This window comes from Micromys minutus (genome assembly GCF_963924665.1).
Source record: "Micromys minutus genome assembly, chromosome: 31".
Lineage (NCBI taxonomy): Eukaryota > Metazoa > Chordata > Mammalia > Rodentia > Muridae > Micromys > Micromys minutus.
In genome coordinates, this window is record NC_137966.1 from 12,507,313 (window position 1) to 12,522,593 (window position 15,281).

The 15,281-nt window shown below is 40.8% G+C and overlaps 1 protein-coding gene across 1 annotated transcript in view; it reads right to left on the reverse strand.

The window, feature by feature from the left end:
- UBTD2 (ubiquitin domain containing 2) overlaps positions 1-15,281 on the reverse strand; it is a 52,482-nt gene that overhangs the window by 2,654 nt on the left and 34,547 nt on the right. Inside the window, exon 2 of the mRNA XM_080942212.1 lies at positions 11,382-11,618. Within this exon, the coding sequence (XP_080798338.1) occupies positions 11,382-11,618 (237 nt within the window). The remainder of the gene's footprint in view (positions 1-11,381; positions 11,619-15,281) is intronic.

The window sequence follows — 15,281 nt, forward strand, 5'->3', positions numbered from 1 at the left end:
CTAGTGTCTCAAGATATTAGAAAAGACTGAAATATAATAAACAAAATATGAGGTCAATCAAATACAACACTAAAGAAAAAATTATATTTGACTCCCAAGTCAGAATCTAAGTATTCAAGATTGGTTCAACCTTCAGATATTTGTTAATTCCTAACATTGGGTTAAGCAAACAAACAAACAAAATCACACAATCATATAAGATGAGAAAAAAAACTACTTGGCAAAATCCAGTACTTCTTCCTGATAAAAACCTTCAGTAATACTACTACTTAGCTTCATAAAGAATAGTTTTAGGGGGCTGGAGAGATGGCTTAGCAGTTAAGAGCCCTGACTACTCTTCTAGAGGACCTGAGTTCAATTCTCAATAAGCATGGTGGTGGCTCACAACCATCTGTAATGGAATCAGATTGCCCTCTTCTGGTGTGTCTGAAGACAGTGACAGTGTACCTACATTAAATCAATCAATCAATCAATCTTTAAAAACATGCACAGATTAAGAAGGAAAGAACAGAAGTGTTTTACTTGCAGCTGTCTAGGCCAGTGGCTCTCAACCTTCCTAATGCTGCAACCCTTAAATCCAGTTTCCCGTGTTGTGGTGACCTCCTAATGATAAAACAATTTTTGTTGCTACTTCAGATTTTGCTACTGTTATAAACTGTAATGGATCTGATAAACAGGGTATCTGATACTGTCCCCTGTGAAAGAGTTCCCAAAGGGGTCTTGACCCACAGGTCTATGCAGAAAATCTGAAGAATCAACAAAATAATCTCAGATCCAATGAGCGTCCACAGTAAGGTTAACTAACGTGTAACACTGGCTGCTCCACATGCAGCAGCAACAGTGGCACCGGAAACTAAAGACCACGTACATTAGCACACCCGAAGCGGGACATGAAGAGACAAACCTTAATGAATGTATAAGACCTGCAAGACTGTTAAACCAAAGAACAAATGAAGAAATGGTCTGTGCACAGAGAAGAAAACGATGATGTCAGCCAGCTCTTCCTTAGTCTATACTTCTAATCTCTAATCACTCTAATCAAAATCCAAAGTGGTTTATTTTGTAGATTTTGGCCAATCTTCTCTAAACTGTATATAAGGTGAAAAACTTAACATCTTAACATAGAAGAACTGGTTTATGGCAAACTTGCAATAACCAAGATGGTGTGGAACTGGGCATGGTAGCTCATACTGTAACCCCAGCACTTGGAAGGGTGAAGTAGGAAGATAGCCATAATTTGAGGTACATGGACTACAGTATCTATATACAGAGATAGTCTAGGCTATCTCACAAAAAAAAAAAAAAAAAAAACCCAGCATCAAAACACAAACATGGTCAACGACACATGAAGCATGAAGTCATGTCCAGAAGCATGACTCACATAAACACAATGAAGTCCTGTAAAAGAAACAAAGGGAATGAACACAGAAAATCCAGGGTTCCAACAAAAGGTGTTGGGTTAATGAGCCATGCCACAGGTGGACAAATGGCTCAGCCACTAGACACTTGTCACCAAGCCTGATAGCCTGAATTCAATCCCTACAACCTACATGGTGGAGAAAGAAAACTGACTCCTGCAAGTTGTCCTGTGATCCCCTCAGGCAGGCCACGGCACACATGTGTCCACCCTACCACTGCCACCAAAAAAAATGTCACAAACTCAAATGTAAAATACAAAGGTATAAACTACTAAAAGCAAAAGAAAAAAAAATCTTAATGCTATTTCCCTGGCAATATATCACCAAATGTACAATCCATAAGCTGATTTTCATCAGAATTGGAAAATTTAGGCTCCTGTAAAGACAGCAAAGAGAATAAAGAGACACCCACAAACAACAAGAAAAATTTCAAGACACATTAGAAGACTGTTACACAAACATGCCATTCTGGTCTACAGAGTTCCAGAACAGCCAGAGAAAATGCTGTCATGAAAAAACCACAAGAGCTCTCAAAACTCAGTAATAAGAAACAAGAAATAAGAAAACAAGACTTTTAGGAAGTAGGCTGAAGACCCACACCTAGAACTGAGCTTCAGACCAGCCTAGGCATACAGTGAAACCTTGTTTCAAAACAACAAATACAAACAGGAAAGCCTAGAAAACCAAGAATTCAAGTTCCTTGATAAAACTCTAGACAGATGGGGTGGAAGAAAGACCGATGAAATGATGTGGAGCACCACAGAACTAATAAACTAACTGTACAACAATGACCAAAGTCCAGTGCAGACTGTCCTGAAGCTGTTCATATTTTAATGTTAATTCCGCTTCCCCAAGAAGAACTGCCTAGTCAGATACTCAAGAGGTGTCTTCATCTGAACCTTCCCATTTTAATTAGTAAAATAAAGAAAAGCCAGTGGCTGGGCAGGGTAAGGGAAGAGCAGAAGAGGTCAGAGGAGGGAGGAGAACGGAAGAAAATCTCCAACATGGAGGTCCAGAAAGACGAGCTAGATCCAGGTAGGCTTAGCTGGCTTAAATAGCTATGCACATTAAGGTCTAATATCTAATATAGAAAGACAGTTTGTATCTTTATCTATTTGACGAAACCTTGTTGTGTAGAGGGTTTGTGGATTGAGAACTAACACATAAACCTGCATGAAAAGGTATTGGGTTTTAGAGTTGTGTTTGTGTTAAGTTTGGGACAAAGAAGCACCCTGGGATGGAGACGGAAAACAGGCAGTGAAAAACCACCATGGAAGGGAGTCGCGTGGACAAAGTTAGACCGTGGAGGTGGTTCGATCCAAGCGACAGAGGTGTGCGTGGCTCCGAACTAGAATAGGGCCCTTGGAGTGAGGCGCGGGGCCGACAAGGGCCGACAAAGAGATAAACCATTTTTATTCTTTAATATTTACTGCAAAATTCAGAGTTCTAAGCATACCAAGGCTGAGGAGATGGAGCACTAAGGATTCCCTTCACAACTACTGTGGAGGACACTCTCACCCTGTGTTCCCTTCCTCTCTGAAGAGAATCATTACCATTAACAACAACAAGATCACATTCCTTCCTTTCCCACTTTTCTCAGATCTTCCCTGGCAACATTTATTTTGAGACAGGGTCTCACTATATAGTCTACTTGATCTGAAACTTACTATACATAGCAAAGACTTGGCTCAAAATTGTGAGTTCCTCTTGCCTCTACCACTCAAGTGCTGGGATTATAAGTATATACTACCACATTCAGCCTTCAGTCTGACAATTTCTTTTATTTTTGTGATTTTTTCTTAGATATATTTTATTTACATTTCAAATATTATCCCTTTTCCCGGTTTCCCCTCTGTACCCCTATCCCATTCCCCCTTCCCCTGCTTCTATGAGGGTGTTCACCCACCGACCCATCTACCCACTCCCAAGTCTGTCAATTTCCTACTAGATGATCTAAAATTCCAAAGGAAGTGAAAACTTGAGTCTACTCAAAATCTCCGCACAGAAGCAAGTCAGTCATTCTTTAGTGTATGAGTGAATAAAGTGCAGAATACACAATGGATTTTATTCTGCACCACAAAGAAACTGAAGATATGTAGGAAACAGTACTTAATACTAACTGAAAAAAGCCAGTCTGAAAGGGTACACTGTCGATAAATCAAAGTGTCTGGCACGTTGGAAAATAGTAAGATACTTAAAAAAAACCAAAGAACGTCAGTTGTTGCCAGGTAATAGGTTGGAGGGAAGAATGGATAGGTGGAACACAGGGTTTAAGACAGTAGAGCCACTCTGTATGGTACTACTGCTGGCAAAGATGTCATTATAAGCTTGTACAAACCCAGAGTGTACAGCACTGCTGTGACCTTGACATAAGCTCTATGTTTTGGGTGCTAATGATATGACAATGCTGGTTCACTCACTTCAACAACTATACTGGTCTGTGATGGATGGTGATAATGAGGAAGGCTGTGAATTCAGGCAAACAAGAGGCTACATGAAAAATCTCTAACAATCTGTACATAAATATAAAAGCTATCCATGGAGTTGGAGATATGGCCCTGGTGGTGTGGGAATTCAGCTACTATCCAGGCCCAGATACAGGACTTTGGCTCATCTCAAAACATCTACCCTACCCATGAACTGCTGGAGCAAGTGAAGGGGTTGGTCTTGCAGATATAAATTGTGCCTGCAGGATCTCCATGACACAGGGCAACAACAGGACATCCAAGCGGAGTCCCAGTGAGGATCCAGTATTGACAAAGACTCAATATAATGAGTATCTGCATGTAAAGACATTCACAGGAAGTGTTTATGCATAAGAGAAAGGTACTTTTCCAAAAGCTGACCCCGGTGGGCATTTACCCCCTTGGCAAAAACTACACCCAGTCTTGGCTACATTAGGAACGTACAGAATCACTACCTCCTGGCACCTACGCTCAGTTTGTCTCGCAGTCCGTCACTATTTTCAAAGTTCTAGCCAGGCTTGCTTACATTCTCACCTAATGTTCATTGCAGACTTTTTCCCCTCTCACAAACCCACTGCAGGACCTGTCAGAGAAGGACATCACCTTGCCAAGATAGGGAGCCCCTACTGGACTCTTGTGAGTTCTTCCACAATTGTCTGAAAGTGTTTTTATTTACATTTTATCTAGATGATTAGCTTAGATATCCTGTTTCCCTTGGTTAAGTGTTTTCTCTGAATACTTTTAATTAGGCTTCAACAGATTTCACTAGGCCAGGCATGGTGGTTTATCCTTGTAATACTAGCCCCTGGGAAGTAGAGGCAAGAAGACAAGGAAAGACCAGCCTCAGTTACAGGTTGTGTTTAAGACCTGTCTGGATTACATAAGACTGTCTTGAAAGGACTCAAACAAACAATCCTACCTATAGAAACTTGTAAAGATAAAACATTAAACTAGCTGCCAAATAATTACATACCATTAGGTCTAACACTTTACTCTTCTGAGCAGTTCTTGAGGTTGAAGCCAACCTTGTAAAGGCCTTGCTGAGTGTGCCTTCATGTTCTCACTCTGCAGGAACGTGACTCAGGGCTAAGACTTTCACCACCACAGGCAGATTCACAAGCTATATTCAAAAGTTAAAAACAAGCATCTTCCAGCCAGCAAGATGGCTAGTCAGGATGAAAGCACACACTAGCCTGACAACCCGAACAACCTCACAGCCGAGGGAGAAAACCAACTCCTGAAAGTTATCCTTTGACTTCCACATACATTATCACTCACTCACACACACACACACACACACACACACACACACACACACACACACACAAAACAAAGCGAATCTTTACAGACCTGTTTAATGTTTGAAAATGTAAATATTTACATCACACCAGTAATATGAAAGATTATCCTCTCCAAAGTAAACAAGGGAGCAACATCTTAGAACGTTAAAATCAAGGGTTTTTATCCATATCCTCACCACTAATTTCTTTGTTCTAATGGACTCAGGAGGCTGAAATTCTACTTTTCTTATTTTCAATTTATTTTTATTTTATATGCATTAGTGTTTTGCTTGCATGAATGTGTGTGGGGGTGTTATAGACAGTTGTGAGCTACCAAGTGTGTACTGGGAATTGAACCTAGGTCCTTTGGAAGAGCAGCCAGTCCCCTGGCATTCTACTTTTCAATAAGCACAGCTTCCTGTGTCTAAGGAAGGCCAACAGTTAAGTGCAGTGGACACATTAAAAGGATGACCACACTGACACCAGAGAATTCCAGTAAGAAGAAGAAACAGTGGGATCAGGTCACAGAGGACCCTGAAGGGTCCCAAGGACTGAAGCAGTGAAATCTAACCTGAGGGACTGGGTCTCTGCTCACACCCAAGGCTGCATGCAGAGCCTAATTTGGGACATGCCGATTATCTTCACAAGGATTATAGCACCTGCCTGGGTTTGTTTGTTTGTTTGTTTTTAAGAACAAGGCTCTTTAAGGATTAAATAACTAAACATAGTGGCCCAATACACGTAAAGGTCCACAGAAAATGCTCAGTAATGTTGCTTCTCTCCCACCGGTTTTAAACTTCAAAATTATATGAGGGAGTACTTCTCAAACAGCAATGTGATAAATGGATCCTTTTATAAAGTTTCAGCCAAATAAATCATAATGTCAAAAGGCCTTCAACTCCCCTTTAAGCACCCCAAGACAGCAGACATTAAGAGGACTACAGACTGTCCCTGGAATGACCATGCTGGGGATCCGGCTAGCCTGGCTGCAGCTAGGCCTAACGTCGTCACCCACTAACCCAGCCAGCAGGACTGTAGCAACTAGAGGAACCTGGCTTAATATCTTTCCGGGCAAGCAGAGGTCAAAGTGGCCTATCTAAACACCTATCACTGAAGTCACCTGATGGTCAAGCTAGCATTAGGAATTGTATAATGCTTTGCTGAATTTTTACAGGGGACACTTGATCTCTAGTTCCAGGTTTTCATTTCCTTAAGGGGGCAGAGGAGCAGGTCAGAAGCACTTGCATCTGGTGTCTACTGAAAGCCCAGAAGGCCTTACAGAAGTGGAAGTTGATACAGCTGTTCCCTTGGGATGTGAGAAACCCTGCTTCCTCCCCATCCCCACCCCTGAACAATAGAGAAAGGTTTTCTTCAGCCTCCTGGCTCAGGAACAACCTCCCACCACAGCTATTTTCAGACTTTATCACTCTAATTCAAGAGAAAGCATGTGGCAGCACAGGAGCAGACACATTCACAGTTTGTAACACTCAGCCACCTTTGTCTCTCAGAGGACAGAAGGAAGAAAATGATGTCATTTGTGACTAATCAGTCACCAGGCTCCTTATGAAGGAAGACTCCATTTCTAAACACTGCAGCAGTCAAGGAAAATCATGTATGTAACTATCTGTACTATAGTTATTCCTCCATGCCTCAGGACTTATACAGCAACATGGAGTTTTGAAGATAGGGTCTTGCTATGTAGCCCAGGCTGGCCTGCAACAAGGGGATCCTCTTGCTTTAGACTCTCAAGTGCCAGGATTACAGGCATGCACCGTATCTGGCCCTTGCCTATTTCTTGAAGTTTTTGAATTCCCCCCCCCCCATTCTAATTTAAAAAAAAAAATGCTGTGTATATATAGGTGAGTAGTCAAGAGGACAACTGAAATCAGTTCATGTCTTCCACATTGTTTTAAGGCAGAGTCTCTTGTTTCTATTGCTCCAAAGAATACTTCTGGCTGGATGTGTGACTGTATCTTTAACATGGGTTCCAGGGATCAAATTCAGTCATCAGGCTTGTTTGCCAAATGCTTTTATGCTTTTTACCTTGGAACCTCTGGACTGAGGGACCAAAAAAAGGCCAAGCAGTGTGGTGTGTGTCTTTGTGGGAGGAGGGGATGGAGACTGTGGATCTCTGTGAGTTCCAGAAAGACTTTTCTCAAACTTTTCTGGGGAGAAGGGGAGGAGGAGTGAATAGGAGGAGAGGTAATGGGAAAGACTGAGAAGAAAGGAGGGAGAAGTTTAGTTAATAAAAGCCAATCACTCACTCACTTGCTCAATTAATCATGATTTTATTTATTCTTACTTTTATGTATCTGGCTGTGTTGCCTGTACGTATTCCTATGTGCCACTTGTGTGCAGTGTCCAAGATGCCAAGACGGTGTTGGATCCCCTGACCTGAAATTACAGATGTTGTCTGTCACCGTGCAGGTGCTGAGAACTGAACCAGAATGTTCTGGAAGAGCAGCTAGTAGTGCTCTGGACCACTGAGCTCCATTAACTGTTTCCTACGTGAGACAGGGTCTTCCTATTTTGTGGCTTTGGCTGGCCTGGATCTCTCTCTGTAGACCAGGCTGACCTTGAACTCAAAGATTCCCCTACCTCTACCCAGTGAGTGACGGGATCATCCTGGCCTGTTTTTCTAACGGCCTTCAGAGACACCTTAGTAAAACAGAAAGACCTGTCCACATACATTTCCTGTCCATTTGTATATTAAGGAAATGTACTGTTTCTCTTAAGTATTAATAAAAGTCTACCATTTTAAAGTATTTTAGGAAATATGCAAGGTACTAAAAGTATCAGACATAGACAAAACACTGAAGAGGACTTGTGTAATTGCTTTATAAATTCAGATTTGAAATTGTATACTGGGTGTGAATCAAGGATACTTTTGTTAATCTTTTTAGATTTGAGTTAAATCTCAGTTCCTCGATTTATAACCTAGAAAAGATATGCTCCTCCTTGTTTCAGTTTTCTCCTGAAAAAAATGGGGGTTGCTACTGATTTTTTTTTTTCAGGTAAGAGAGTTGACACACACACCCATTATACCTAACTCAAAAAAAAAAAAAAAAAAAAAAAAAAAAAAAGTAGATTTTTAGAATTTTTACATAATGGCAAAATACCAAGCCATGAGAAAAAAGGATCAAACTCTTAAAGAAATTTAAGGCAATTAAAAAAAAAATGCTATATAAAAACCATGGGGGAAAGGTTCTTTACAGACAGGAGGCTACAGGAAGGTAGATACAGGCAGGTCAGAATCTGTGAGTCAAGGGTAGTACAGGAAATTTACCTGTTAGTGTCAGAGTCCAGTGTTAAAATAAAAATAAACTTAACAGCTCCAATGTTTACTAAGGTCAGAGAAATGATGTGTTTAGAGCCACATAGCTTTAGTCACTACCGTAGAAGCACAAGTGACTTAGAAACCTACCACTGAGCAAGTGTAAGTAAAAACATCCAACTAAGTAGCTCACTTGTAACTGATGGCAAAATATGACAGAGCTTAATTGACAGGCCCACTCAAGCAGAATCACTGATAAGCTTTAGAGAAAAACAAACATTCAAGGACATCAGTGGCAAAACATTATTGCCAACAAGTCTGTGACAATGCATCTGAGAAAGGAGTGCTCAGATGTCATTATGACTCTTCCCTCCCTCCCTCCTCCCTCCCTCCCTCCCTCCCTCCATTTTGGTTTTTCCATATAGTGTTTCTCGTGTAGGTTTGGCTGTTCTGGAGTTTGCTCTGTAGACCAGGCTGGCTTCAAACTCTGAGATCCATTCACTTCTGCCTCCCAAGTTCTAGGATTAAAGCCATGACTTGCTGGCTGATGGGGCTGCCAGCAAAAATTATTATTGTTGTTGGTTTGTTTTTTTTTGAGACAGGGTTTGTTTATGTAGGCCTGGTTCTACTAGACTAGCTAAGTAGACCAATCAAGCTGGCTTTGAACTCAGAGACCCACCTGTCTCTGCCTCCTGAGTGCTGAGATTAAGGGCATGCACCACAACACCTGGTATAACAACATTATTTTTCTTGACAATTCATGTAGATGAGCAGAAATCAGACTTTACACATTATAGGATCTGCATAGAGTGTGTCTATACACAAAACACATACCTTGCTTTTATGAACTTAAAAAGCATTTCAAAACACATTCGTAACATTTATTTAATACAGTTGTTGTGTGTGTGTGTGCTATAGTACACATATGGACATCATAAGGCTACTTGAGGGAGCTGGTTCTCTTTTCTGTGCTGGTTCCTGGGATTAAGCATGTCATTAGATTTGATGGCAAACACTGCTAAGCCATCTTGTTGATCCCTGTCTCCATGAGCTTTTAAATTAAGCCATAATTTGGAGTACATCATTAGCTACAGGTATGTATTCTAGTTATATCAAATTATGTTTAAAATGAGAATTCAAAGTTCCAGAATTGTAGATTAAAACAACCACAATAGATTCTGCTTGGGAAATAAGGGATGTAGCCTCAGAGTGAAATGAGTAATACAGCGCTGTGAAAGAAGAACCTGCACTCTCTGTCACATCAATGAGGAAGCTGAAGGGGCAGACGGAAAGCCATGTCACCATCTCCTAATCTACAGTCATGGAAGAGATAAAGAACTTAAGCACTAGGCTAAAAACTGAAACTCAATGGGCATCCTGACATGACATTCAAGTAATTCAAATATAGAAATAATCATGTTTAAGTGCATGGGAAAAGTGGGTATTCAATAAATGCTAGGGATATAAGCCTATGCTTAAAAGTTCTCATAATAAATAACAGACAGTCATAAAACAAGGAATGCTTCTAAGAAGCACGACTAATTAGAGCATAATGGGGATTTGGAAAGTTGGCAAGGCCTATGAGTAAAACATGCTGTATCAGACAAAGAGTCGAAGAACATTCTGCAGAGGACTAAGTTACTAAAGCACTGCCCCTCTACGAATAAGATAAAGACGACCTTGGGGGAAACAATGGTGGCAAAATAATGAACAGAGGACAACAGTACCTGTAGGTGCCTGTCCCTTATATAGGTCTGAAGAAACAACCTAAAAAGCTAAACTTAGAAAGCTAAAGAGAAAAACACAAGTACATAAATCAAAAGAACAGAGAGTACATATATAAAAACAATACCTAAATCTCAGCATAACATCAAACATTTAATGTTTTGAATCAAGGAGACCATAAAAGAGTATGCACAAGTCCAGCATCTATGTGTCCCCGGAATACACATACATTATGATAATTCTTAGTCACACTTCCAAAGCAAGAAAGGTTTCCTGTATGGCTCAGGCTAGAGTCTTGAAAAACAATCCTTAAAAACTTTGAAGTTGGAGCTGAAACGATGGCTCAGCAGGTAAGAGCTGTTTGCTGTTCTTCCAGGACATGGATCTGTTTCCAGCATCCACATGAAAAAAAATACCCATACATAGAATATATAAACACATTTACAAAAAAGATTTTATTTTTATATATGTTTGTCTAACATATGTAATTAAGTATGTATTTACGTATATATGTTTCTATGCAAGTATTATATATATGCACCACATAAATACAGTACCTACAGAAGCCAGAGAGGGAATCAGATTCCCCTGGACCTGAAGTTAGACACTTGTGAGCCACCAAATAGTTGGCTGGGAACTGGGGAACTGAACCCAGATTCTCTACTAGAGCAACAACCACTAAGCCATCTCTTCTGTATACCCCCCACCCCAAATATTAATTAAAAAAAATGAACAGTCTAGGTCTGCTCATGCTAAATGATGGGAAAGCATGACTAAGGAGCATCCATGATGTCTCTGTACTTTGTAAAGCCCAGGCTGAGATTCCCCAGCTCTGACAGGAAAGTAGTTAAGGCAGCAGCAGTAGCAGCAGCTACCACCAGGTGGGGATGTACACTGCAAGAAAGGGGAGCAGACAAGGGAGCCTGTCTCCAGAGAGAACTAAGTCACACAGACAGTAGAAAATACCCATTTAGCAAATGTTCTCTTTTCTGAGATTAAGAAACATAAAAATGAACCAAGACACAAACTAACACCAGTCTGAAGGATATAAAAAGAAAAGAAAAAATAAAACACAGAGGAAAGCTATTTTTTTTTCTATAATAAAAAATTAAGAGTACTGTGTAAAAGAAAAACAAGAAAACCAGAAGTCTCTCTTAGGTGGTTCTCTGCTACTGGAGACAAAGAGCCCACACCCTTGTCATCGGGACACCAAACGTACCGTGGGGTAGTGTTATGTTTGCACCGTCAATGATTGCCTGAGCCAGTTCATGATCATTGCTTTCAAAGGCATGTGCAGCAGCCTTCAAGGCATCCCAGATCTCTTTCCGCCCTTCGAAAGCTGGCGCGGTGTCCCAGAACTCATCCCTCTTGCTGCGCAGTTGTCCATCTGTCATGGGATAGTCGCTTTTCCATTTTGGTTTCTCCTTTTTCAAAGGCTGGTTACGACCTAGAGCAACTAAAAAGAGAATATACTGACATCAATATTCACACACACAAACTCCATTCTTTGTAAAAGGAAGTGACATGGTCATATTCCTCTTTCAGATTCTTTTACCATAATTACCGTAATTAGAGGTTTGCCTGTTTGCTGGTTTCTGGCCAAAATTCAATATTGTCAGTCTAGAGCAAATGGAGACAGCTAGATGTAAAAGTTTCTTTTCTGCTTTTTTTTTTTTTTTCTTTCTCAAGACAGGGTTTCACACTCACAGCAACTCTTCTGTTTTAGTCTCTCAAGTGCTAGGATTATGGGCATGAGTCACTGTACCAGGTAGTATAATTTTCAATAAATCAATAGCTCTTTTCCCATCAGTATATTTCCAAAGGATGGTTACAAATAATTACAGGCTGGCTGGTGGTGGTGCACACCTTTAATCCCAGCACTCAGGAGGCAGGCAACTGGAACTTAAAGTCTGAAGACAGCCAAGAGTTACATAAACTCTTGTCTTGGAAAAACCCAAAATCAATCAATCAGTAAGTCAGTCAATCACAGGAGGCTAGGGAGATGGTTTAGTCAGTAAAATGCCTGGGTTACCAGCAGGAAGCAGAGACAGGCAGATTTCTGGAGCTTACTGACTAACCAGCCTGGACAAAGGAGCAACTTCACATTCCCATGTTTTAAATAAACAAACAAACAAGCAAACATATAAAATGAAGAGTAACTGAGGAACACACCAACAGTGTCTTCACATGTACACATGTGTACACACACACACACACACACACACACACACACACACACACACACACACATAGAATTGAACTGTGGGTTGGGAACATAGCTTACTTAGTTGGTGAAGCGCTTGCTCAGCAAGCATGAGGACCCAAAGTCAATCCTCATGACCCACATAAAACAAAAGGCTGGGTGTTGGTGGCACATTTGTAATCCCAGATCTGGGGAGGTAGAGACAAGCAAGTCCTTGGAATTCACTGCCAACTAGCCTCGTCTACTTGGTGAGTTCTAAACTGATGAAAGACCTACGGTAACAAACAAGATGATGGCTCCTGAGGCCGACGTGTGGCCTCCTCAAGCACACATATTAACCCCACCTCATAAACATGCATACACACAAGAAGGTGTGTATTCTCTCAGAATCTCTTCTGAGTCCATGGCCAGCCTGGTCTACATAGCAGTGTTCCAGGATAGAAAGGACTACAAAGAGAGATCCTGTCTCAAAAAACAACAACAAAAAAGTAACCGTAACAAATGTACCACTCTGGCAAAAGGTGTGTACGATGGATAACTATGAACAACCCCAGAAAAAGAATATGAGGACTTGCTAGACAAAAGTTCTATTTTGTTCATTAAAACATGTACACACACACACACACACACACCAGCAGCCAAAAAGAGGAAGTATTTCATCAAACTAAACTAAGAATCAAAATGTGAGTGGCAGATTGTTGTACAGAGACACACAGTTGAAAAAATGGTGTGAAACAGTTTGAATATTAGGATCTTTGGACATATAGAGCCAAGATCTAAGCAAACTCAAAAAGGCAAAGAGCTACTTTTCAGTGTTCAAGGGAAACAAACCAGACTATCAGATTCAGAAAGATATTGACTAGAGGAATGCTTCCTCCAGCTTGCACTCAGAGCTCAGCACACCATCCTCTGAAACTCATACAAGAGCTACTTAGTAAAGAAGTGGAACAGAGGGATGAAATTCTTTTTTCTTTCTTTTTTTGGAACCAGAAATCAAATGGGTAATGCCAGGTCAATGAATAAACTCAACCACGAGGAACTAAGAATAGCAATGCCAGGAGGGAGAGTTGGCACACATCTTTAATCCAAGCACTAGGGAGGCAGAGGTGGTGGATCTGAGTTCGAGCCCAACCCTCTACAGAGCTAGTTCTAGGACAGCCAGAACTACACAGAGAAACTGACTTAAAAACCCAAAAAAGAAAAAAAGAAGAAAGCTCTGTACTAGAAAACATGAAGGTTTTAAAAGAACAGCAATGTCATATTTTAGCACTAATCCAAGAAGAAAAGAACAGAGGCCATTCCCTTTGGCACAGGTCTCCTTACAAAATGCTACACAGCAACATGTTAGAAGCCTCAGGCAGCCCCTGCACCCAGGCACTTTCATAGACCAAACAGTCGCTGATCTGGTTTGTATGGGTCATACTGACTTACATAGCCATTCCGACCTGCGGGACTGAAAACCAAACCCTGATGAAAGGATAAAAACTCTGAGGAAAGAGTAGGTGGGTAATAAATGACAGCGCAGGTGGGAAGCAGAGAAGTATGCACCAAAACTCATTGTTCCAGGATTAATTGAACAAAGAATATCTATTTTAAAATATCTAAAATGGTTCTAAAGTATGCATAAAGTTAATGATGCCCTTACTGGCCTGGGCTATGCCTAATACAAATAAAATGACTCTAGCCCCTGGGAAACCTCAATCCTTCCCAGGCTACATTCCTATATCATAGGGCTAACTAATCTGGTAAAGCATATTTGGCTTGACACCTGAATTGAAATAAATTCTTTTTACTAAGTCTGACCATTGCTCAAGGCCAAAGGTCTCTCTAGTTTTTCCCCACAAAATCTTTACCACTGACACATGATGATGTTCTGGCCTTCTAACTTGTAATGCAAAGCAGGCAAGTTCTGAGAGAATAGTCTATCAGAGTAGGGGACCTATCCATTTAGTAGCATAGCTGGAAACAAAAATCCAAGTCTCCTTATGTAACCAACCTATTAGGTTGAATTCAAATGTGAACAATTCGATCTGTAGTAATGGCTTTCCTCTGCATCCAAATAATACTGGAAAGTAAAGTTAAACACCACTCAAAAGGCTGTGCAAACTATACCTGCTAGTTCCACCACAGTGAAACGCACATGTAAATTTCATTTTCTGCTGTGTTGTCCTCTACACGAGTGTATATGCTCAACACTCAGTTTACTGAGCAGGAGGTGAAAAGCAGGACCTGGTTACAAGGAAGTAGACTCAGTGTGCCATCTGCTTGGATAATGCATCAGTTTAAGTCTTTTACATATTTTTAATATTCTAAACATGTCACTTGCTGTAGTTTCTCTTGTCACTGTTAGAGATTCAGCAAAACCTCTATAATCTTACTACTTAATATGAGCAACTCAAAAAAGAGCTCAAACTGGGTATGGTGGCACCCGCATACAATTCCAGTTACTGAGACAGGAGCATAGCAAATCTGTGTTGTTTAGCCTAAGCAACGCAGCAAGACTCCCTCACAGAAAGGAAGCTCTAGCTGGGTGTGGGGGGTATGGCAGCCCACATCTTTAATCCCAGCACCTGGGGGACAGAGGCAGGTAAATCTCTTGAGTTTGAGGCCAGCCTGGTCTACAGAGCCAGTTCTAGAGCAGCCAGGGCTACACAGAGAAACCCTGTCTTGAAAAAACAAAAACCAACCAAACAAAAACCAAAAAAAAGAAAAGAAAAAAGAAAAAAGAAAGAAAGCCCTCAAATACAGAAAGTCAATAGAAAAATAAATAAAACCAATATTTACATGTGAAATACTTTCCTTACCTATGAGGTGGCCTTTATTTGTTCTAAGCCCAAGAACAGTCAGTCACACACACACACACACACACACACACACACACACACACACACGTACACAAAATGCTACATGTATGCT